Source organism: Anthonomus grandis, chromosome 9 (genome assembly GCF_022605725.1).
Source record: "Anthonomus grandis grandis chromosome 9, icAntGran1.3, whole genome shotgun sequence".
NCBI classification, from domain to species: Eukaryota; Metazoa; Arthropoda; class Insecta; order Coleoptera; family Curculionidae; genus Anthonomus; species Anthonomus grandis.
Window position 1 is genome coordinate 11,297,693 of NC_065554.1, and position 26,965 is coordinate 11,324,657.

The 26,965-nt window shown below is 30.7% G+C and overlaps 2 protein-coding genes across 7 annotated transcripts in view; one reads left to right on the top strand and one right to left on the bottom strand.

The window, feature by feature from the left end:
* The window catches only part of LOC126740423 (glucose dehydrogenase [FAD, quinone]-like), a 34,736-nt gene extending 10,338 nt beyond the window's left edge, over positions 1-24,398 (bottom strand). The window contains exons 1-4 of one of the 6 annotated variants that reach the window (XM_050446444.1): positions 24,237-24,398; positions 6,426-6,598; positions 6,210-6,369; positions 5,785-6,154 (exon numbers count right to left, since the gene is read on the bottom strand). In XM_050446444.1, the coding sequence (XP_050302401.1) occupies positions 5,785-5,946 (162 nt within the window). In that variant the 5' untranslated portion in view covers positions 5,947-6,154; positions 6,210-6,369; positions 6,426-6,598; positions 24,237-24,398. Of the gene's footprint in view, positions 1-5,784; positions 6,163-6,209; positions 6,370-6,425; positions 6,612-14,895; positions 15,092-24,236 lie in introns of those variants that run through there. The other 5 variants (XM_050446445.1, XM_050446442.1, XM_050446440.1 and 2 more) reach the window with 5 other exon arrangements.
* The window catches only part of LOC126740428 (flotillin-2), a 512,088-nt gene that overhangs the window by 231,407 nt on the left and 253,716 nt on the right, over positions 1-26,965 (top strand). The window lies entirely within an intron of this gene.

The following is a 26,965-nucleotide window of genomic DNA, read 5'->3' on the forward strand; positions in this document are numbered from 1 at the left end:
TGGCAAACTTAAATGTTACAGTTAATACAGCTTAATATGGGCTAATGACTAAAATATTATTCAAAATGAAAAATAATCGAGGTAATGAAAGCAAGAAGACGTAAAAATAAGCCAGTGGCTCATTTAGTAGCTAACTGTGAAAAAGGACGAAAATCTAACGATTACTGCAAAAATATATAAAATAGCAAAAAAGAATAAAAGTTAATGTAATACTATTGAAGAAGATCAATGTGGCTATTTATTATTGAGCTAAGGGTAAAAATAGTTAAAATGAGTTTGCTCATCTATTACAATAATTTCTTCTTGTCGTTTCTTAAAACTTGAATTAACACAAGCGATACAAAGGACAATTATTAATATAGGCCAAAACGTCTGTTACAAGCTCAAGAAGTTTATTACAGTAATATATTTTTAACAATATTTATGTGTGATGTCCTCAGGGGTTCTCTTATACAGGGTGTCAATTTGAAAACTTTTAATGCAAATATCTCTGAAACTAAAAAAGTTAGAGAAGCGCAATTTGGTACAAATGTTATACAGGTAGGAGAAACTACCACCATTTTTTTAGAGAAACTACATCATTTTTTGGTTATAGGGTGAGTCACCCCTTGGACCCGATGCACCCGACAATTTTAAATGGCACCACTTTTTTGGTGATACCTTAAATCAAAGGTCTTTTCCAGTAGTATTCACCTGCATAAGAATTTTTCCTACATTTTATACAGGGTCAAAGAGAGGTTAATAAAATAAACTTTGCCTTTATTAAGTGTTATTTTCTTTAATTAAATGCTCAAAATGCATTCCATTTTGGGTTAAACAAAAGTATAATCTATTTTTAAACTCATTTCTCCCATTTTGAAATACTTCTTGAGTCACACTTGAATGAAGCTGGTTGCGTTTTTTAAACACAACAGTTTTTAAGTAACCTCAGAGGAAAAAGTCGAGGGGTGTTAGATCTGGTGATCTCGCCGGCCATTCTGTAACAACACATGAATATATTTTTGAGCTTGTAATAACAAAATTCGATGTAACACTTCAAACTGTCATAAACTAAAACCCTTGGTAGAAAGGAACAGGACACCAAGGCAGGAACCAATTATCTGCGATTCGTTTTGTTAAAAAGGATTGAAAATGCAAAATCTGGTTCCCTATTAAAACGAAAAATCTAATGATGCAACCATAAAAATGAATAAAATATCTCAGGCAAAATAGTCATACTTTGAAATGAGTATTACAAATTCAGAGAGTAATTTTTTATCACACATTTAGGATCACTGAGTCTTTTTATGTCGATGCAGGAGGACTACAATGTTAGAACTTTTTAAAAATACAGATGTAATTTTGGTAAGAGAGTTTTTTTATTATTGTGATGTGCATGTATGTTCCTATTTCCCATTGGTTCATGCTTGTACAACGCAGAGTTAAAGAGTCCATTCATGTGATCATAAGAATAATAATAATAGGATCCTTAGTACTTCATCACCTGATTCATAAAATCACCAGTATGGTTTTACATTTAGCGAGTGACAAACAATGTATCCACAATGATCCGGGATTATATAAAGAGAAAACCCAACTTTCAGAATAATGTAGTCAAGGAAGGAACTACCATCAGAATCAAATAAGCTAAAAAAGATGATGTTACAGTTCCCTTATAATTCAAAGATGAGATGTGCAACTGCGCATTCTGACCACAAATGTTGACATAAAAAGGTTCGATTTCTGCAGGCATAATGAGTTTATGCAAAATAGAGCTGATTTTTTATAGAAACCATACCCGACTGTATCTATAAAATAAAATTTTCTTGTTTCACTTAAATATACAGGGTTTAGAAAATCCTCCATAAATTTTGTGTCATATTAGCTTCATCAATTGTTTGTTTGGGTAGACACTGGTTTACTAGCAATGTTACTATGTTAATCTAAACAATTATGAACTAATGAATCATTTTTCAAGATCATTATTAGAAAGGAGAGGCACTGTGATTTATGCTCGAGATGATATGACAGAATATCCACTGTGTAGGACCAGCCAAAAGGGAATCTATCGATAAACATTTTAAAATTTCAGTTACTAAAATCAGTAACATGAATATATCATTTATTGTATGTGCCTATGCAGAGCCTCTGACTCGGACTTTGATTTGTTTATCGCGAAACTAAGTAGGGTCTTACATATCTTGATCAAGACTAAAAGAAATAAATTTCTCATTGAGGCAGCAGATTTTAATATATATTTTAAGTTAAATGTCAAATAATAATATTGGTATCAAACAAACAAATGATCCTACTATATTTCTTGAGCTGGTAGATCACACTAAAGTTTTTAAAATAATTGTGAATTTACCGAATAAGTTTTCTTTTGAATTGGATGAGGTACTTGCAGCTTACATTCTAAAAAGGACAGCTCAGTATTGCTGATCAGTCAAGGCTTTTTACGTAGGGTTTTCCCTAGTAAACTAAAATTAGCAAAAATAATACCGATGTATAAAAATAGTCCTAAATATTGGCAGACAACGATAAACCAGTGTCCTTACTGTGTTCTGTGTCCTATATGTAAGATTGTTGGGGTATATTCAACATCATAAACTAGTGAACGAAAATCATATTGGATATATGCCAAAATTATTAACAGAACAAGCTATATTTAAATCACTAGAATGGTATACGATAATATGGATAGGGGTAACAAAACATCCCGTTTATATTTTGATCTTACGAAAGCCTTCGATACAATGGATCACCAATTGTTATTCAGAAGGTTGGAAGCTTGTGGATTCAGAGATTTTTTTTATAGGGATTAATAAAGGAGGATCTAGCTATGTTTCAGACAGTAGGAGTGTAACTCGGGGAGTCCCTCAGAAATCAATCCTAGGTCATCTTCTCTTTTTGCTATATGTGGACTCTCTACAGAAACCTCTTTCGAACCAATCAGGGTGGAGTAGGATCCGGGATTGGTGGGTGAGTTTGTTGATGACTATTAACACACACTCTGGACTCTGAGGGTACTTTCGGAGTGCACTACTAAAATGGCAGCAGACATGGCTCACTAGTGTATTGACAATACCCTAAAATTTAATCCGAAAAAAAACTGGTTTAATAATGTTCCTCTAAAATCTTAAATGGGAAGGTGGGTCGAGTGATACCTCATTGGAAAGGTCTTTTAATTCTCTTTACAAGAGTACTTGGTTTGACGCAATTTAAGTAAGTACTCTTTAAAATTTTCGCATTTAAACCTTAAAAGGTAATTTTCAATATTTTTACTTTATCATAGACTACTAAAGGTACTTTTAAGAAAAACAATACCAGGAAGTAGTCACGCCTGTCTTCAAATCACGCCTGAAGTATTGCAGAACGTGCGACAACGCTTTGAGCAAAATCTTTTTTATTGTATGGAGAATGGAGGTGGCCATTTTGAACATTTATTATAAGCTAACACTTAAGCAAATTCTTTTTAAATCTATTTTTGCGATAATTTTTTGAATGACTAGACTTAAAGTCAAAATATTCTGTAATATGATAGAGGTATCTCATTTTTGGTCTCATAATTTAATAATACTTGATGGTTTTGTCCTACTTCCAGGCATTGTTTTTCTTAAAAGTACCTTTAGTAGTCTATGATAAAGTATAAATATTGAAAATTACCTTTTAAGGTTTAAATGCGAAAATTTTAAAAAGTACTTACTTAAATTGCGTCAAACCAAGTACCCTTGTAAAGAGAATTAAAAGACCTTTCCAATGAGGTATCACTCGACCCCCCTTCCCATTTAAGATTTTAGGGGTAGTGCCACCCCCGCTTAAGGGGTTGTATGAAACTATGCTTCAGACTGGCTCATGCTATCAAATCAGAGGGTCAAGGGAAAATTTTTGAACAGCTTTAAAGTTTATTATTTGGCCCATATACAGAGCATAATTAGTTATGGGATAATATTTTGCAATTCCTCTTTGTTTTGACATAAAGTCTTTATTGTTAAGAAGCAAATTATCCGCGCAATGATCATATACCACCAAAAACATCTTGCTGATTACTTTAAATAAACATAAAAAAACACAGCAGTAAGAAGTTTTGGATAAATAAACATGCACAATAGAGTAAAATGCATTCGCACAGAAACTTTTGATCGGTTTCAATGATCGATTTGATGTTTTTGCACAAATTTCTGAGCGTCATCGGTTAGACTTGTTTTCAGATTCATTTCAAGCAAAGTGTCAGAGAATTCGTGTAGTCAATCAACGCCGATCTTCTGAATATGAACATAACCTCTAAATAATTGTTTGGGTTTTATCGTTTTGTATAATCCCAGATATTCGTTTTGAAAGTGTATTTTAAATTGCTGGAATAGTCTAAAAATATATGAGTGATTTTGAATCGTCGGAAGAATCTGAATTATTTAAATTTTCAGATTCCAACACAGACATAAAAGATTTACTTGAACAACGGATATAGTCCAAAAATCAAAACCATTTAGATGAAACTGTGTCTCAATTTAATACAATAGAATTTCTCGACCATTTTAGAGTAATCTCTGAAGTAGCAAACAATTACACAATTTTAAACTCTATTAATAATATACATCTATTTTCACGTTTTATTGTAAATTTGTTTTTGTTTATGTTTTATTAATTTTCTCATTAGCATAAAAAGTGGGGTTATTTTTCTTGCTTTTCTTCTTTTAAATTGGACTCCACTCCAACCGTGTTTAATGTTCGCACAGACAGGTTTCAAATGAATCAGAAATTGTAATATTTTACACATACGCGTCAAGAAAGGGTTTAAAACAGTTTTAGACTTGTTAGAAATTTTCAGTGAAAACAGACCCTAAATCGTTTCATAGTCTTCCTAGGGACATACATACTATCAACAACAATGTGAAAATTAAGAAGGCTGTTAGTGCTTTATTATTGAATAAATGCATATAGATGCAGACTTTTGACTTTTGTGATTAGTCTTTTTTGTTATTGGTTTTTGCGTAATCTATTTGTATCACATTATTTATCTAAGCATATATTACTGCAATGTTGATTTTTTAATCGTCAAATGATTAGACCTATTTTTTTCTTAATTCGATGTTTTTTAAAAGTGCCTTAATCACAATTTGACGTTGCTTGCGCCTGTAATATCAGAATTGGTTGTTAATAGAGAACACTTGTGTAAAAAGAAGACTCTCTGTGACTTTTTCATAAGTCTCTGAGCCATACATAAATAATGTTATACTAAATAATTATTATCATTTAACTATGTAAAAGGTTTTGACAAGGTAAGCCATAATATTTTCCTACAAAAACCTAAAATTTTTGGCAGCTCATTGATGTTCATAGCATCCTATATACTCTGTCCTACTAAAATCTCTTGTACCTCCTGGAAAGCATGTGTAAGTTTTCTATACAATTTCACATTCAATATGCATTTCAGTAATAAATATATAATTTATATATACATAACATGTAATTCTTCAATAACTAAATAAACCCTCGTGTCTATATATTATATGCAGAGCATTTCATTACGACCTTATGCGATCTGAATTTACAGCACTCTGTATTACATGTTTTTTTCTCTATCTAATTTGATTAGGTTCAGTCGCGTCAAAAAAGTATACCAATGATTTTTTTGTAGTTTCTATTTTTGGTTTCCCATCGCATGAAAAATAAAAATATACTTTTAATATTAAAAATTCTTATTTGCTATAACTGTGATCACCTTTTATGAGTTTTGTTTTATAAAAAGACCAATAAAGAAAGTTAAAATAGTAAGTACGTGTATTATTTTTTTTTTACACTTACCTTATTTATATTAATAGGATGTGTCTCTGGATCCACAGACACATATCGCATAAACATTAACCCAGCGGCAAAAACTGGAACCAACCCCAAAATTGCTAAGGGGTTGAAGGAAAGACCCACCGCGTAATGCGCCACTTGTCCTGCTACAGCTAATAGTGACATGACTAGAATATTTCATTTGTAGACACTATAAAACTTTTTATATATTTACACTTGGCACTATATTATTTTCTTTTTCTTCTTGTTTCTCATTTAAATGTTTTTTAAAGAAACTACATCTGAAGACACCTAAATCCACATTCCCAAGTTGACTTCTTGAGACAGACTTTTAGGTGTATAGTTTCTGAATGACACTTTTTTGACCTGAAAACTAAGCACCTGAGAAAATTAATTAATATGGCGCATATTAATTTTGTGCTACTTACGTTTTCTTTTTCAACAGCACTTTTAATGTACAAATTATGCCTTAAGTAATACTCGTAATCAGCAATAGAACAATCGTGCTCACTTTTACTTCTGACAAACTTGTGGCAGTTTTCTGAAGGATATCTTTGCAAAAATTTGACACCTGTGCTCGTATTATAGCTAAAATTTAAGAAAAAAATATATACAAATTACATAAAATAAATTAAAATTATTACCCTGATGCAACAATTTCGTTATTTTTTGCTTTCAGTAACAGTTCAGTCCAGTATTTATCTCTGTTTGGAGTTTTGTTATTAAATTTATTGTCAATTTTATTAGATTCTTTGTACTTGTGCGGTCCAGGGTCGGATCTGCCCATTTCATCTGATCAGAAGTTGATTCGATGTACCTAGAAATAGCCGCTTTAAAAAATCCAAAATTGTTTTAATATAATTTTTTATTTATATTTTCAACTATATATAAATAAAATAATAAAATTATAAAACCATTTTTAATAGGGATAATGGCCCAATCTCATTTTTTGCTCTGTTAAATTAAAGATATTAATAATTTAAGTCTACATAACATGCATAGGCAATGTAAGCACTAAAGCAACAGTCCATATTGGGAAAAAGGTCGCAAATTGGGGAGAGTCATTAATGAAAAATAGAATGAAAATGTTTATATATTGTCTGGAAATCCAATCTGCGGCTATGGAGCATCGAAACCGCAGTTGTAAATAAAACATGGCTGATTTCATTTATGAAATTCCCAGCGGCGTGTACAATTTAATTTAGGTTAGAACATTAAACATACATATTTAAAAGAACAGCCAGTGACGTACTATTTCCGAGATTACATTTATTTTAATATAACATAAATGTAATTTTATTATCTTGTAAATGAAATAAGTTCAAAGCACTCTGTGAAAATGTTTTAAGAGGTTTGTCGCAGTCAGAGATCTACCGTTTAGAGAAAATCCTTTAAGAGAAAAACTCTATGGTAGCACAAAAATTATTAACCGCAACTAATTGAATTACATTTTCTTATATCTAAAAAGTTGGTATTTAAGCACTAAAAAATAATTTAAAAAAAAAACGTTTTTTTAGTCGTAGCACTCGTAGCATAGTAGTTAATCTTGGAAATGATACGTCTCTTGAATATTTTTTGTTCCTGTGCCTTTCGAATTATTTAATTCAAAATAGATAGACTATAAATGTATCGTAATTAAATTTGTTAAAGTTCTTAATTTTTTTAAATAATTTAAGAGTAATTTTCATTAAATAACTAAAACCTAATGACTTACGTACGAATACCGTTCTTCTGTTTACACTTTTACTTACAATTGTTTAAACACAAATAACGAAATACCAGAGAGAAATCTATCATCACCATCAACCTAAATGAAATCTTTTAATGCGATATGCTATGGTTTTGCCATGACATGTACTGTTTTTAAGAAAGCGTTTTTCAGCTATACTCCAATTCACTAATAAGATGCATTTTAACCTTTTTCTTATTGATGTACTAAGTTTGATTGTATGCTTATTTTTACTAATTCTAACTCAATGCATAGGCAAGGGATATATAAAACCAAAAAACTTTTTCATTAAATTGCTTGGATGCAGTAAATTTATTGTTATTGGTATTTTGTGAGTGAATCGTACGTGAAATAGAAATTAGTTATATATAGTCAAATACCAGCGAAAAAAGGTCGAAGCAATTAAATATTAATGTAATTTTAAGCAATTGTTTTACAATTGATAGAACACATTTAATATTTGCAAATCAAATTATAATGGTGATAAATGTTCAAGAATAGGAAAATTTATTTAGTTGCTCTCCCTAAATTTAAGTTTATGCCTACTTAAAATAAGTCAGTTAGAGTCATAAGAGCTACTAACAACGCAACTCACATAAAAATTAGTAATAGAGTTCTGGAGCATAAATGGAAATGTTGAAGGATGACCGCGTGATAGAGCTTTTTTTAATGTTCTTTATGCATTAGTTACTTTTAAAGTAGCTCAGAGAGATACCAGAAGAGTTTATACCGATTTTCAATATTCTTTTTAATTACCTTTATTCTGATATCTTTACTTTCGTCATGTCTCTATTTAAATATAAGTGGTTCAGGTTTATGTGGAATCGGTATATCTGATTTTGAAAAAAATTGCTTCTGCTAGTAGAGTTATTATTTAATTTTCAACATAATAGATTTTTTTTTCAGAAATCAGTGTATAATAACGAGATTTTTTTTATTTCTTACAAGTAGAAAAATCTTAAATTATTTTTGTTTAATGGTTCTCCAATACGTATAAATTTATCCATTTCTTCCAATTTCAAATTCCAATTCATTAGAGGAATTTAGTCCTTCGATTAGGTGCGTTCTTAAAATTACTTTTCTCAGAAACCTTTTATCTGACTCTTCATAACATTTCACTCACTCTCCATATTCAGGTAACCAAACGGCAATGAAGAGAAAACAACTTCCACAAAATCCTTTTATATTTAGCTCATTAGCTCGTTGATTATTGCAAAGAATGCTCAAATTCAAGCTAATAGGTCCTGATTCATTTTGTGGCATTGCAGGAAGACTTAAAATAACCTCAAACATGAAAGATAGGCTAAAAAGATGTCAAAAACCTAGAACCCCAAATTTCCCTACAGACCTTATAATCTACCAGCGGGGTTCTCTAAACTAGAGTTTGGAGATATTACAAATAAATTTTAGGGTTTAGAGGTTTCGGTAGCAAAGGAATATACTTCCAACTCCCCAATCTAATCACTCTCCAAATGGTCTTCCTTACTTTTGTGTACCCCATTGACTTGAGAATGAAGCGTTATTCGATTCCAATCAAATAATGTTGACAAAAGAAATTGAATTGTTTTACTATCAGGTTTTCTGAATACACTATTCTCATTTTAATATTGTTTGATAAATATATTTACATTTGCTGATTTCGAAATGAAATTTGACGGTGAATTTCTAGAGGAAGTTTTTTCATTTTTACATGCTGCATGAACCTTAGGAGGTACGTTTTTAGGAGGCATTCTTTCAGTTATTTAAGTTTTCTCACTGTGTTCATGCAAGATTTGGGAGACCTAATATTTTCCAAGGCATTCTTATTAGGCATTTCGTTCTTTTATTATATTCTAGCTATCCTTAAGCTATAATTAATTTCCTATCTCAAGATTTCTTCATAAAACTATTCATGGAACTCTCAAAACATACATTGTATTGTAAATGCATGTGATGCATTGATAAACTTGATAGTTAAGCAGCAGTTGCCTCAAAATGTGCACAGTTTTGATTGACTTTGAATTTCAGTCTTCTTTCGTTAACTCACTTAGTTCAGTTGATACGCTGTGTTCTTTTATTCTTTGGAAACCTATTAAGGATATAAGATTATAAGAGATTTCAATGTCTTTGAATTTTGACTTTTGTTTTTTTCTTTATTTTATTTTTTTACTTAAAATTAAGAATTTATTATTCGTCATATCAATTATCTAAATAAATATTTCAATCTTGGCACATTTTTTAGGTTTATCTGTTTTATCTGAAGAATAATGTATATTTTTATTTTGGAAATGGGTTATTTAAAGATAATTTTAAAGTAAAATTAACGATTTTGTCTAAAACTTAAAATTTAGTATTTCCATGTTGTACGTATTTTTCGAAAATTATAAATTTTATTTTTCTGTAAGCACTGCAGACCTTCAATACATTGTTAGTACTATAAAGTCAATGAAGAAGAGGGAGGCAAGTAAATATGATCGAATTTTGTTGTTTTTACTACAAAAACTACCTTAGGAAATGCAGTTGATGCTATTTGCCAACTCATTTGAATTATGCCAATTTCCTCCTTGCTTAAAGTTGGCAAAACTAATTGCTCTGTATAAAGCGGTTAATCACTCTAGTCTGTCAAACTACCAATCGATGTCAAATTTATTAACATTATCTAAGTTAGTGGAGAGACTAGTTAAAGATCGACTTTTAAAATATCTTTTTAGGAGGGAATAAAATGTGATATTGAATATGGTTATCTGGTAAAAGTGCCTCTGGTGCTATATACAACTTGCTGTCAAAACTTCTCCAACAAACTTCATCAATGGGACGGAAGCGACTGTGGCAATGTTCTGTGACTTACCTAAGGCTTTTGATTGTGTAAGTGACTTTTAAGAGATACTACACTTAATAGTACAGATAACTGTAAACTGTACATCTTATTGGCGTATACTCTTTGAAACGTCACCATAGAGGTCAGTTTTTGGACCATTTCTGTTCATCCTTAACATAAATGATTAAATAATTTTAACATAAGAGGACGGTTCAGGTTATTTTCTGATGATATGATGGTCCTGTGGTATAATGCCGACCCTAGACAGCTCATTTTTGAGTGACTCTAATAAGCTGTTCCTAAATATATCAAAATCCAATATTATTAGTTTTTCTTCGGTGCTTTGGATTTGAGTGTTGGTGATAGCGCTATAGCAATATGCTATTCTAATTTTCTGGGATTGATCATTCTTTATAAGTTAAAGTTGAAGTATTTGAGCGTATTCAAAAATAAAATATTTTTCGTATCAGGGCTACTTATCAGGAATTGGGAAGGGATGTTGTTCCTAGTGTGTATTTCTCTCTTTTTGTGTTATATTTAAGATCCACCCATTTTGGGGTTCTTGGGCTAATTACTTATTAAAGTCGGCATTTATTTTTCAAAAGATAACAATCACATATTTGTGTAATGCCTATTTCAAAACCCATTATTTTTTTTGTGGAGAATAGTTTACTTGCTGCCCTCATTATTAGTTTTGGAAATACCATGCCAAGTTTGCCAATCCATCATTTATGACTAGACAGATACCATTTTTTCCATCCCTCGCTGTAAATCAATTTATGGTGCATTTATTTTTCGTGGTATCACACTTAAAACCATATAAACAAGGCTGTAAGAAATGTACGTGCTATTTCGTCAGTTGTACGCTGTAATTGACTATCAGGTAAGTCAAATAGCACAACACGTATTTAGTGAGAAATATATTAATATCACCCTGAATAGGTGTTGTTGTTCTATTTGACTTTTCTGATAATTTACGAGTTGTTAATTTAAGTAAATTTCGGAATGCTTTCAAAGAATTTTTACTAAAGAAGGCATTTTTTCTGTCGAGGAGTTTTTCCGGGATAATGATTTTCATGTTTGATAATTAAATTGATGTGTGAGCAGTATGTAACGATTTGTGTAAGTTTTAATAGCTATTTATGTTGTTATATTTATTTTTATTAATGTGACGAGTATATGTTTAACGTGCTATTTTTTCGTTATATAATATTTTTTATTTGTTTTTTAACATTATTGTTACTTAGTTATTTATTTCACAGTATCTTTTATAATTTTTTCTTTAATATCTAATCTTGGTCAATGAACTTTGCTATATACAGGGTGTTCCTTAAAGATGTGCTTATATTTAATGGGGTGATTCCTGGACCCATTTTAAGCAAAAAAGTTCCTATGAACATATGTCCTAAACGTCCTAACTTTTATGATACGTAATGTTAAATTTTAAAAAAAATCAGTTTTTTAATAATCACTTTAACAATATTGTAGACATTTTTATGAAATTTGGTACATGTATTCTATGCATCAAAACGCATTTTTTGATGTGTTGAAAAATTTCTCTGTTAGTGGCGTCCCTACAGATCTTCTATTGAATATTTTTAGTGAAAAAAATTCTACGCTACTGGTTTTTCTTAAAAGAAAAATGATTTTTAAAATCGTCAATCACTTTTCAGCAAATTTGATCTCTTGATTTTTTTTCGACCGACGCATGGTTTTCGCTTAAAAAAATAAAAACAATTTTACTTCCCTAAAAATCTGATGCGGTGTGAAAATGTTTGTTCGTCGATTGCAAGCAAATTAAGGGATCAGATTTATTACAAGAATTATGAAAAGTTAAAAAATTTAAATAACTTAAGAAATACATGTTTTTAACGCGTTTGAAAAGTAAATGGGAGTAAAAAAGTGCCGTAACGTATCTTTATTTAACGCAAATAAAGTCGCGGAGTCGCCTATACATGTTTCTTATTGCTCATTGCTATGGGCCACGAGCTGTGATTTTAAACCATCACAGCGCGTCATTTATTTGATTTTTAACTATTGAAGTTATTTCGCTGTATATTATTACATATTCAAGTATTGTCAAACAATTAACACAGGGGTTTCAGTAGGTTTATTCTTCGTCTAAAAGCGTGAGTACATATATTCTATTGTATTCGGTCAATCGATTTCATCAATATCAGTATTTTGAAAAAACATCCTTACCAATATCATTTATTAATATAAATTGAAAATAAATTATACTTACAAGTCGGTTATTCATCAAGAGAGTAAATGTTGACTCACGCATTTATAGACTGTACAGTTCTCTAGTAATCAGTGAGTTCAGGTGACCTTTTTAACCTAAATTTAACTATCTGATAAATAGTTCTTCTGATCAGTTCTTGTCAGCTTATTTTGTACGCTTTTAGCTCTTGCTATAAAATGTTAAGTTTAAAAAGCGGTCTTGTGATATGCTTGCTCTAGAACAGCCTTAATCTGGACGTCGGAAGAATTCTAGAATCTTAAGATTCTATTTATTGAAGATAGTTCAATAAATAAAATTCATATACATATTATATGTCAAATGCGTGCAATTTTTTATTGATTTTCAGAAGCTTGCGCTTAAATAAAATATAGATTAAATACATGACGTTAATGTTTAATATAAAATAATTTCTTACAAAGTTTAATACTATATTAGGCTCCGATTCCATAAAAAGAAACCTAATTTTACATTAAAAAGAAAAGAATATAAATGCTGATGAGGGCAAAATATTTTTTATATATCAAGTTGGGTGTACCAGGCTGTAATCAAATCATCTGCTATACTACACATACGTACTACACTACACTTAAACCTTTAAAAAAATTGTTAAGAAATTCAAAAATTTGTAACCACAGTACTAAAAAGATCAACAGGGTTTCATTTTTTTTTCGGTTTTTTACAAATGTCTATAATTATAAAAGTACTCAAGGTAGATTTAAAAAAAAAAATTCAATTCTGTGAGCACCTAGTCTATTGCCCGTTTTCTGCTTGCCGTTGATTTTTGGAACACCCTATATAAGGACAATTAAAGAAGCTCAATTACTTAAACCTAACCTCCGTTTTATACAGAATTCTATATTGTAATTTTTTTTCTATTGTTGATCGTTACACGATGCTTAATACGCTATATTTGAGGAAATAAAAAATTAGTTTTATTACCAATCCTTTATTGGCACATACTTGTGCTTTAGGAAACGCCTAATTATTTATGTGAACAATGTCTCATTGTGCTGTAATTATATATTTTTTTGAAACCGTATTAATTGAAATGACGTTTAATTTTTTTTTAGTATTATTACTTTAATACATTAAAAATGTACTATTAATGATAATTTACCAACAATGGCATTGATTTTGGTAAATTTAAACGGTAATTGCAGCAATTTTCCGACTTTCCACATTAAAATAACCGCGAAACAAAGGCTTCTCTATAATAATAACAGAGATATGAATAATTGATAATTACATAAGGAAAGCAGACTTCTTTCACTTTCGAGCGAAAACACCGAGGCACTTTTCTGTGGTGCGTGTAATTTTTAACCTTAAATGCGTATTGTAGTATTTTTATTCTGAATAATCTTTTTACGGATATAAAGTAATTTTTATATAATCTAGATTACAGATATGCTCATATAGCCACTAATGACCTTATAACACAGACCACCTACGAGGAACATTAGAGTATGATAGATATTCGACCGGTTATTTCTAAATTACTTAGAATTAGATAGGAATAAAATAAAATGTATATATACTATATTCGACATAAATGTTAAAATATATTTGTAATTATTTGTGGTGTATTAATTAATTATTACAAAAGGAGAAACCATATCCATTTATGTTATGCCTTATTCATATTTTAGATCTATGAAGGAAAATTCCTTAAAATTGCAAAGAATGAAGCTAGAAGGAATTCCAAGTCCGGACTAGCACTATCTTAATTTTACGATTCTATGCACCCCTTTTTTCTTGTAATTCCTATTATGGCATAATTATACTTGAAATATTGAATGTACATGCACAATGTATATGGATAATAAAATAAAGTTTCGCTTTTTGGTAATATCGGACTTTATTAGATCCTATTAAAAATACGAGGCTATTATTTCTTTACCAAATCATATTCAAAGAAAGTAATTTTTGGCAATGTATGTTTTTTCATTCTGAAGAAATTTGTGGCTTCTTCATAACCAAAATAATGTCTGTAAATCAAATAATTAATTTTAAATGTAAATATACCCAATGAGAGTTTAATGAAGTTTAACCTAAAACGCTTCAAAATAGTAGCAAGATTAACAAAAGTACTAGATTAGAACAAAATAATCGGAAATAATATGATGAACAACAAGGTTAATTAAATAGTGTCTGATAAATTTGACAAAGCCAGAAAGTAATTACAGTTGAAACTAAATTGGATTAATGGAAACTCTACATTTACAGCTGATATTAATTAGTCGAATATTAAATATTGAACTATTGTTAGGTTTTACTATTCTATTTTCCAAAGACGATGAAATTAATTTAATTTCTAATTAAATTAAGTCAGGGTTCTTCTCCTACCTGTTTGCATTGATTTGAATCCATATCTGCATCGATGCCAATAAGTCTTTCCGGCCATTTTAATCACACAGAAAAATAAACGAAAGACCTAAAGAACGCGGAAACCGATCTCACTTCCGACACTATCGAGTTAAGACTCGGAATTAACACGATTTTGAGACGAAGAAAGGCAAGCCGACGAAGGTATAGGTAGAACTCGATGCGTTCTTTCACCGGTGAAATTTTACTCGAGCTAGCGGCTATATTCCTTGCGGCTTTTTGACAATCGTACTAAAAAACAACGTGCTTGAGGTCGCGTCGGCGTCTTTAGCAAAAAGAAGATGGTGATTTTTCGTTGGATAATACATAGGAGTTGCAATTTTAAGTACTTTTGATATAGTTTGGGTTAAGTAAATTAGAGAAGTGAGAACTTTAATAAAAATAAACGAAATTGTAATAGTTTTCGTTTATTAATGTCACTCGCTACAAAAAAGCATTAAGTAGAGGTATGCTTTTAAAAAAAAAATTACTTTTCAAATTTCGCGGGCTACGTACATTCGATTTTCGATTTTTATTTGGTGGACCAGCTCCACGTATCCAAAACCCATCTTTATATTTGTGGCATACATAGTATAGATTTATAGGTTAGATGTATTTTCAGATTAAATCAAATAATAAAAAAAAGTTTGTAAGATTAGTAAATATAATATATATACATTTTGTTTCTCGCATTTGTATACCAACAATATAAATTTGTATACCTACTGCTGAGAAAGATTGCTGCATATAATTTGATCGGTGTTGAACAACTGAAATGTTCGTTTGAATATTTCTCGTATTGTGCTGGTGACTAGATCTAGAAAATGAAGCCCTCAGATAAGTTGTTGTGTGATTTTCATTATCTTTCTTTTTTTGTGTTTCTTTAGCGGGAAGTATCCTTCTGCCAACTGGGTCTGCCAGTTCTGTTTTATTTGCGGATACTGGATCGGATACAACCGCTCGTGCACTAGGAAAGACAAATATACTCGCTCGCGAGTAAATGAAGATGATGAAAAATTTTTGGGTTGGGTTGGGTTGTTGCCTCTATACTACAAGAAAAATTAAATAATTGTTCCGAAATACTTAAATGTTGACTGCGGAATTCGAGTCTACTTTTAGCAGAAAAAAGTGTTACAAACTCATGTTACATAGACTCGATCAGGAAGCCCCAGCACGTCAATAACCGATAAATTCATAATCGTCGAATCATCCTGAGAGAAGTTCTCCTCTGAGGAGATGTTAGATGCCAGTGTATTCACTAAATTTAGCTCTCTGTGATTTGATCCTTTTTCAAAAACCAGCAAGAACTACGAAAAAATAAAATAATGACCTTTTGCCATAACGTTAAAGAGATAAAGACTACATTGCTAGAAAAGCTTAAAGCCACACCGAAAAGCCAATATTAGATGTGCTTCAAGGGTTAAAAAGCCTTAATATAAATAAATTCTATCTGATGGGGATTGTTTTAAAGGGGGCAGTGTAGATATATGATATATATGAATAAATGTATATTTTTAATATACGTATGTAGACTGTACTGTATTTACAGGAACAATGGATGAAAAAGAACTGTTTTAGTCAACGTTGCAAGTTTTCAATAATGTCCTTATTTCAGTTTTTACTTTTTAAATCATACTGGGATTTATTTCATAATTAGTTCCAAAATGGCAAAAAATTCTAAATTTTTTTAATAAAAGGAAAAAGAAAAAACACCAAATATTAATATTTTAAGGAAATTTTTGATGACTTTTAAACGCATTTTCTTATAATATGTGCCAAATTTGGAAACATTTTAATACATAATCTCATTTTTGAGGAATTTTGAAGCTTAGCGTGAACTAGAATATACAGGATATCATTTAAAATCTGACTGATTGATTCGAGATTAATTGGGCTGGTTGAATAAAAAAAGCTCCATCGGTTAAAACGTTTAATAAATTTTACAATAAATCAGTAGATATTAACATTACCAAAAATGTTCAACTCCTAGTCAGTATAGCGAGTGCTCAATTAGTGAAAGTGGAATCACGGTTGTTATCATAATCGTAATCAGCCCACGCCTTTAAAATGAGACAAGGTGTAGTGTAGAAAAATAAAAATTCTTTTCACGGACCTGCTATGACTTATAGAAAATCGTTAACTAATTGTGGTGAAACCAGAAAATAAAAGTCAGGTTAGGTATATTTACTCAACTTTACTTATGAATATACCTAATTCATAAGTAATAATAATTTAAAGATTATGTGCTTTTTTGCCTATTCCTCTAGGCTAAATACGTCTATCAGCTCATTAGTATGAAAAATTGAGGTATTAGTACGCATATACAAGAGAATAAAAAATTTGATAAATACTTCCATAAACGATAAATAATATTATATTGCCATAAGAGTAATATCAAGAAGTGTACTATTAATTTTATTCTAGAATAAAAATAATTATTCATATACAGGGTGTCCGAAAAGTCAACGATAGTACTGAAGGGGCTGATGTAGCAACTCATAAGCACTCAGAAAAACATAAAATGACCTTAGTAAAAAATCGATGGTTTTCGAGATATTGGCACTTTAGTGGAAGTCACCAAAATCCTACTCTTGGACAGATTTTCGATTGTCACGCCTTAAAAATAGATATTTTTTAGAATCTCTTTTTAGCTATGCAACACTGAATAGCCATTTTACTGATCAAAGACAAACATTAAACTAAACGGCCAAAAAATTTAATAAGAAATCTATTCTAAAATAAAGTATTACTTATTTTTATTTTTTTAACTTTCAATTTGACCGCTCATACTGGACCAAAAAAATTGTGCGGCAACCTGGCTAATACCTTAAAAACTTTGCTCATTTAATCTACTTTTTAAAATTACCTAAATGTTTTTTTAACAGTTTACTATTATTGTGTTATAGTAAAAAATAACCCTAATTCACCTTATGATATCATTAAAAAAAATTAAACAAATTTTTAAGTTATGTTTAAAATGTTTTTATTTAACTTAAAAATTAAAAAAATCAAGAGCGAAGGTAATTCTTATCACCATAGCAATAAACAACAAACATTTTTGGAATTTAGTTTGTTTACAGTATTCCGTGAACTAACTACTTTTTTGCTTGTATCCTAACGTTTCTGTTACCTTTTGCTTTGGATTTGTTTTTGAGTTCATTTTCCTGTGAACTGTGTTCTTTGAGCTGTTTGTTTTATTGGTTAATCATTTATTATGCCCTTGCCGTATACCGTCCAAGAATATGCAAACATGCATCTCATTTATGGTGAATGCAGAGGAAATGCTCTAGCAGCATCTAATCTTTATCAAGAAAGATATCCGAATTTGGCCCGATATCCTGACTATCGTGTATTTATTAATGTTCACCGCTCATATTCCGAAGGCAGAATGCCTCATGCTCCTGCTCGAGAGGGAAGACCTCGTATTGATTATGTTGATCAAGTTTTAGAAGAAATTGAAAATGATCCGACCACTTCGGCACGAGAAATCGAAATAAGAACAGGGATACCGAAATCGAAAGTAAACGATATCACTAGGCGATTTCAATATCACCGTTATCATGTTCAACGAGTGCAAAGCCTACTGCCTCGAGACTACGAACCTACGAACTACTACTACGACTACGAACAATTTTGCCGCAGAATGTTGCAAAAAAATCAAGAGGATCCGAATTTTTCAAAATAATATACTGTGGTCGGATGAGAGTACATTCAAAAAGGATGGCTTTATGAACATGCACAATTTGCACACTTATGCGTTGGAAAATCCCCACTCTATTCGAGAAGAAAGGTCACAGTACCGATTTAATGCAAACTTGTGGACCGGCATCTTGAACGGACGTGTAATTGGCCCATTCGAATTACCAGAAAATTTGAACTGGCAGGCTTATTTAGATTTTTGTCGAAACAATCTACCAATTCTTTTAGAAGATGTCCTTTTGGCCAGTCGCCATGTGGTTCCAAAATGATGGATGCCCGGCACATTATGCCCATGAAGTTCGTTGGTATTTAAACCAAACATACCCCAACAGATGGATCGGCCGACTTGGTCCAATTTTATGGCCTCCCAGGTCTCCAGACCTAAACCCCCTCGATTTTTTTTACTGGGGTTGCATAAAAGAAAAGGTTTATGCAAGACCAATAAATAATATTGCTGAATTACGGCAGCGAATAAATGATGTAGCCCAAGATCTTAACGCTGCCAGGAATGCAAGATGGATCAATAGGTCATTTATTAAAAGATGCCACGCCTGCATTCGCGTTGGTAATAGACAGTTTGAACATATTATTTGATTTTTAATTTTTTTTTTTGGTTAAATAAAAATATTTTTTAAACATAACATAATTATAAATTTGTTTTATTTTTTTCATAAGGTAGATTAGGTTTATCTTTAACTCTATCACAATAACAGTAAAGCTTTTTTTAAAACATATTGGGTAATTTTAAAATTAAATTAAATGAGCAAACTTTTTAAGGTATTAGCCGGGTTGCCGTACAATTTTTCGGTCCAGTATGAGCGGTCAAATTCAAAGTTAAAAAAATAAAAATAATTAATACTTTATTTTAGAATAGATTTCTTATTAAATTTTTGGCCGTTTAGTTTAATGTTTGTCTTTGATCAGTAAAATGGCTATTCAGTGTTGCATAGCTAAAAAGAGATTCTAAAAAATATATTTTTTTAAGGCGTGACAATCGAAAATCTGATCCAAGAGTAGAATTTTGGTTGACTTCCACTAAAGTGCCAATATCTCGAAAACCATCGATTTTTTACTAAGGTCATTTTATGTTTTTCTGGGTGCTTATGCTCCATCAGCCCCTTCAGTATTATCGTTAACTTTCCGGACACCCTGTATTTATTAATCAAAAAAAAATTAATGGAAACAATGCACAAATTGATACTTTGTAAAAAATACTCATTACTTAATTTGTCATGTATCTATTGGATTAGAAAATACATAAGTTTTCAGTTTCCTATAAAAAGTAATCAATCGCTATCATCTCAGAAAATTGGCTAACTTGCAGGTGCATGATTGATTCTACCTAACCATCTCTTTGAGGACTACATTTAAGGTAAAACATCATGGAGTACTAGCATATTTAAACCAGATTTTTCTTCGAAATAGTCTTTTCTTGCCAATGTCTACTTAAGTTGGCAACATATGGAAAATTTTTATTATTAATTTCATGAAAAAAAAACTCGTTCTTTATAAAAAGTTCTGCATGGTCCAAAACCTAAAATGCAATAATCAAATATCAAATTTTATTAGTCGTATGTTAGGTTTGTCAAGGTATGTGGTTTTTGCTGAATAATATTTTCTTCTATTTTTTATTTATTACAAACCTTTGCATTCCGAAACTAATAAACAAATTATCACAAAACACAATAATTAATAATAAGAAGTAATCTCTTAATTTTTATTGAACAATTATACACTTGTAACCTTTGAATTACTTAATATCTGTCTTGTAACACTCTAGAGATGGATTTAATTGAATAATACTATAATAATTAATTGTTGTAATATTTTTAACGAACATTATTAGCTCCTTCAATTTTCTAATGTCTCTATATATCTGTTTTCTCTTTCAATGGAGGTAATTGATCTATTACAAAAGTCTTTGAATACTCTTCTAATCATGACCGGAGTAATACTCTGAGCCGATTCTGTAATGATTCCTAAATGAGCACCATATGTAAAATGGCTTTTGAAGATATATCTTTTGCTTTAAATAACCCCATAAGAAAAGATCTAGTGGCGTCAAATTTGGAGAGCGAGGCGTCCAAAAAATTTCCGAAGACCGATGTATAATTCTTCCATTAAAACAATTTTAGAGGTATTGTCTTACATCTAGCCTTCTGTAGCATGGAGTTACATGGAGCTACTTCCATTCTGTTGGAACCATATTTATTGGCATTGAAGCAGGGAAACGTTGTCAACAAAATCTTCTAATGCACTCTATAAAAATAGTAAATAACAGTTCGCATTCAAAGATTCATAAAAAAAAAGATCCAATTATTTTATTTCGGTAAAGTCCACACCACACATTTATTTTGAATGAAAACTGGCCGCGAGTTTTGATGTAAAATTTGCATTAGTAATACAACACAGACGGCAATTTTAGGAAGAGATTGTTCCATTTGACGAAACTGTTGCTTCATCCGAAAAAAGAATGTCTTCCAATAAATGGGTTATCTTCTAACATTCCAGTCACAGCAGAATTCAAAGCGAATTCAAGCAATTCACTATCACGATATCCTAGTCTAAAAATATGAATGAATTGAGGCTTGTATGGGTAAAACCTGTTTTTTTTTTAAATGTTGACACCGTATCTTTGTGAATAGGATATGACGTGAAAGCTGCTCTTGTCCGCAAATATTTTTAGGATGTTCGATTGTTGAGAGCATTACTTCAAATTCCATATCATCATTGACACCCGTTGTTGGCGTTGATTGGTAAATGTATTACTTACATCTCCAAAATTGAATTTGGTTAATATTTTCCTTACTATGCCATAGTGAAGATTTTTTCTGGGTATCAGTTATAAAAAATTTCTGCAGCTTCTCGGTACGTTTTATAATTGTCACTCACAGTTAAAACAATTTCAATGTAATCTTCAGTGCTTAGTGTTGCTGGTATTTATACTAAATTTGATAAATTTTACAACTGATGTTTTTAACCTCACTATCATGTATTTCTTGCTATAGACAAATCATTTGTTTGTCAGTGCATCTTAGATTTCACGTAATTACACTGACATTTGCATTGTTATTGTAAATAGGGAAATTTTTTTAAGTAGCAGGATATAATTGCATATTTGAATGTAGTTTTTAGTTCAACAACTTTTTGTTCATTTTTAAACAACTTCTTTTTCTAGCAATTTCCTGAGCAAAATTCAAATTTTTTAACAAATCTCGTATACGACTAGTAAAATGTTATATTTGGTTATTGCATTTTAGGTTTTTGACCATGCAGAAGTTTTTATAAAGAATAACTTTTTTCCTAAAAACTAGTAATGAAAAAGTTTCTCATATGTTAACACACTAAATATGCGACTCCTGGCATATTTTCGGAAAAAACGCTCAGAAATGTCAATTTTCATTTATAGGGACTACTATATTGATTTCTAGTGGACGTTTATTTTCTTCATCTATAGCCGTATAATACAGGGGCGATTCAAAAATAAGACATTCCATTACACTTTAAATTTTTAAACGAAAGCAACATGAATTTTACATAAATTTTTTAATAATTTTTGTTTAATAATGTGTATGCCTATCGTTGTAAAGATATTTGAGTTAATAAAATTTGACTAACTTGACTTAATACTGATAATAATGGATTGGAAAAAACCATGGATACCAGCAAGAACATTTAGCATCAACCAGTGTCATTGTATGTCATCGAAAAACTTTGTCTTTAATTTTAAATTTTTAAGTTACTTACCTAGTTGTGATAAATATTAAACAATGATTTATTTAATTAAAAAAAAAAAATAATAAAAAAAAAGTGAAAAAAACCAAAACTGTATTACCAAGAAGGGAGCATTGCAAGAGCTATTGCCTGGTTGTGTTGTGTGCCTGTGTGGTTCAGTTGATAAAAAAATTGAAGAAATTGGATTTGTGTCTATTATTCTCCGTACATAGAGAAAATCGACGCGTTAAAATGAAGTCGGAGAAATAGCAGTTTTGGGACACGTAGCACTTAAGCACACCCAAATAACTCGTAGACTCCCTATTTTTTCAAAATTTATTTACTCAAAAATACAAAGAATAAATAAGTTACATTTGTATGAGATAAAACTTTTCATGAGCTTCATTAAGACAATTCTTCGAGGACAACAAAGGTTGGAGTTTTGCGAAATAATTGCGATGATATCTGAGAGCGATGATATGATATCTTGAGTTAAGTCCGTTAGATTACTTTATTTGGGGCATTTAAAAAGTAAAGAATTTTTTTTAGTACGAAGCCATTTCAGCTTCGTACTAAAAAACCAGATTTTTTTCAAGATCTTTGGGAGTGTATCACAGCTGAATATAGACAAATAACTCAAGACTTGCTTGAAGAAAATGTGAGGATTAAATTCGGACTAAATCTTTATTATTGCATGGAGGTAAATTAAAACCTCTTTATAGCAAATTAATGTTTAAATGCAAAAAATGATTTTCGTTTTTTTAATATTTAAAGAGTTGTTTAATTTGAAAGTAAAGCCATATAAAAGTACCCATAGTAACAAATGGGTACTTTTATAAGTTTTATAATATATTTTTATGAGTACTACCCTTTTTATCATATTTCTAGAATTTTATTTTAAAATCAAATAGCTCTACAACGATTGAAAATAAATACAAAAATTATTATATAAAAGTTACTAAAAACTTCATGGAGAATTTAAAAAATTCGGTTTCTATTTAAAAATCTAAAGTGTAACGCAATTTTTGGATCACTTAGTATTGTGCGGCTCTAGATGAAAACATGTCTTCCTAGAAATCAGAATTGACTTGTCCGAGTGTTTTTTCCATAAATATACCAGAAGGGTCACAAATAGGGGTGCGATCTTTTCGGTCAGCTACCCTGTATATATAAATGGTCTTGGGTATATGAACATTTTTAATATGAATGATTTTTCAATAGAAGGGGTTAGATATATAATATATCTTGGTGTCGAAATTAATAAACACTTGAAAGGAGATATCCATATTAATAATATTGTTTTAAAAAAATAATATATATATTTTTTTAAATAGTTAAGCATCTATTAATGCTATTAAAAATAGACTTAAACAGCTTAAATATTTTTTTATGCTTTAGTGGGCTCTTAGATATACTATGGAATAAGTTTTTAGGGAGGAACTTGTTGGTTTCTAAAAACTACCTTTGAGAGAACCACTACTGAGAAGATTTATGAAGATTCCCATACGATATATATACGGAAATTATACACTATACTGATCCAGTTTAAAGATGTTCTTCTCAACATCTCTGTATATCGCATGAACATGACACAAAACAAAAAGGTAGAATTAAAACTAGAATGTTAAAAGTTACAACTTCACATGTTCAGAAGTCTAAGTTTAACAAATCAAATTATTCTTATTTAACATCGACCTGCTATTTTTTTTATATACAGAGGTATTCAGTATTCTTGTCCGTCATTTTGTAGTCAGTATAGGTTTAGTTCAACCGGTAATATACATACTCATAGATCATATATGGTCTACGAAAAAATCATACAAACTTGTCATCAAGATAACGTACAAGAATACCCCTTAGAGAATCTTATTATTAAAAATTAAACAAAATATTAAAATGTAAAGATTTACCTTGACAAACTAATTAAAAATATAATCGCGCATCCTATGATTTTACAAACAAAAATCGAGGAACTTCATCACAACAGTCCGAAAATTGCACTAAGCGATAATCTTTTCGAAATAATGATCTGGTGGGTGCCACTTGTACGAAGCCAACTGTGCGAATCAACTCAGATATCGGAACGATCAAGGAAACAAGTCATTTATTACGACGATTTTATTATCTAGCCGTAATACTTACTCCTGTGTCTGTTTCTTTATTATACGGCAAATTAAACCCCTGGTTAGAGAAAGTGCTCCTGATGCATTCAATATTACTTACACATATATTTTTGCAATTTTAAATTATAAATTGGCAAAAGTTTTTTTATCCGTGTTTATTAGATGAGTTAATACCTATATTAAACCAGAAATTAACCATAAGTGTGTTGATGTAAATAATAAGTAAATCAAGTATAGATATATAGATTGATAAACTTGCATATATTCCATATAATGTTACAAAAAAATTTACATTACAAAATTTTACACACAAGTGGTGTTGAATATTATCAATAAGAAGTATAATATATATAAGCAGTACATACAGTAACCGCCTAAAGTTCTGCATAAATTCGATAAAAATTAGAGACATGATTTTTTGAGAAAACGCTCGGACCCGTCATTATTTCACATAAATTTTTGTATACCGGGTGGAAGAAAAAAAACATATGACGTCATCGGTCATTTTTTTAAATGGAATGCTATATTTTTTATTGCATTTATAAAATATAGGCGAAATTCCAAGCAAGTTTCGTATAACACACCTTATCTCAAAACTCAACTGTTTCAGAAATATTTACATTTAACCAACAAGAAAGCAAGTAAGTACGTTTATTTACAAATTAAGATAAAATGGAGGATAAAATGTTATAAACTGTGAAAACTCTTATTAATGTATCAAGTGTTCAAACTGATCCCCATTTACTTCTTGGCAGAAAGCAAGACGGTTTACAAACTCATGTAAAACACTATCAATTATTTCGGGTGATATACATCTAATTTCATATCTAATTCTATTTTTTAAACCTTCTACGTTGTTTGGCTTCTCAATATAAACTTTACTTTTCAGGTACCCCCATAGAAAATAGTTGCAGGGATTTAGGTGTGGTGACCTGGCTGGCCACTCTATTGGCCCTCTTCGTCCTATCCATCTTCCTGGGAACACTGTATCCAAGTAATTACGGACATCTCGAAAGAAATGTGGCGATGCGCCGTCTTGCTGAAATCACAAATTATCTGTCGGGACAGCAGGGTCTTGTTCGTCTGGATATAGGACAGCCAAAGCAGGAATAAGATATTCTTGAAGAAAATTCAAATAGCGTTGTTCTGTTAAGTTTTCTTCAAAAAAGTATGGCCCTATTACTTTATTTTCCACGTTACCAGCCCAAACATTAATAGATTTACGGTACTGGGTACTGTGTATAAGCCTCAGTGGCCCAGTGTGGATTTGACACTGACCAGTACCGACAATTTTGCCGATTTACGACCCCGTTTAAATAAAATTTGCTTCATCCGAAAACAAAACTCGTAACACAAACATGTTCATCATTTGCTAGAAAAATTGGTTACTTCGATCAGGATCATCCTCATTTAATTCGTGTATTAGTCTAATTTTATAAGGGTGGTATTCATTTGCTTTTAAGAAGCGTCTTACTGACGTTACGGCTATATTATTATCAGCTGAAATTTGTGAAGTTGCATTGTATAGATTTGTTTCGACGGAGAGCAGAACGTTTAATTTTGTTTTTTCAGAAATGTTTGGACGACCTGATCTTGGCAAATCCCAAACATGACCTGAAGTTATGAATTTGTACTCTATTCTACTAACTGTTGACTGAGAAATAGGACGGTTTGGGTATTTGGCATTAAACAGTTCACTTACTTCTTTTTGCATGCGCACTCGATCCCCGTACCCTAGCATCAGCAAAATTTAAATTCGTGAGCTCTATCATACACGAATGTTTCAATTATTTTGGAGTCCAAATTAAAAAAAAAATTACCTTACATAACCCATAAGCTTATTAAATCAAAACATAAACACTGCTGTGTATTTCCTATATATCAAAATAACGTGATGGTAGTTAAGACATAAATGGTTGAAACCCTGTTACCTAATAGCCAACTTTCTTTTGTATACGGATGGTCTGAAATGGGCGTCGAGTGAAATGCAATGAAACCATCTTTGATTTTTTTATTTGTTATTCATAAGAACGATGAGCTTTGTACTGAATTTTTAAGTTTGTTGGGTAATATTTCACACGCTTGTTGATTAATAATTATTTAAAGGTAAAAGGAGTAAATGACTAGTTCGCTTGATTGTTTGCAAGACCCACTTTTTGATCTTTAATTTCTCATTTATAACAAAACATTAATTTGTATGTATATGTATGTACAGGATGTCCCATTTTGGGTACTTTTGCGGGATATCTCCATTAAAAAAACATAAGTTTGGGTTATAACTGAAAAACTATTAATCAAAAAAAAAAATATCTACCACTAGATTCTATTGAAAAAAATCTATAAGAATGAGTTTTTACTTTTACAAAAACTGTAAAAACAACGGAGATTCGACGGGGCTCCCAAAATGCAAAAATTTCAAAAATGCCCTGTATCTTAATTAAAGGGCTATGAAAATTTTGTTAACAGCATCTTTAGTTTTACGAAAAAGTAGCACAGTGTCGCGAAAACCGTAACTC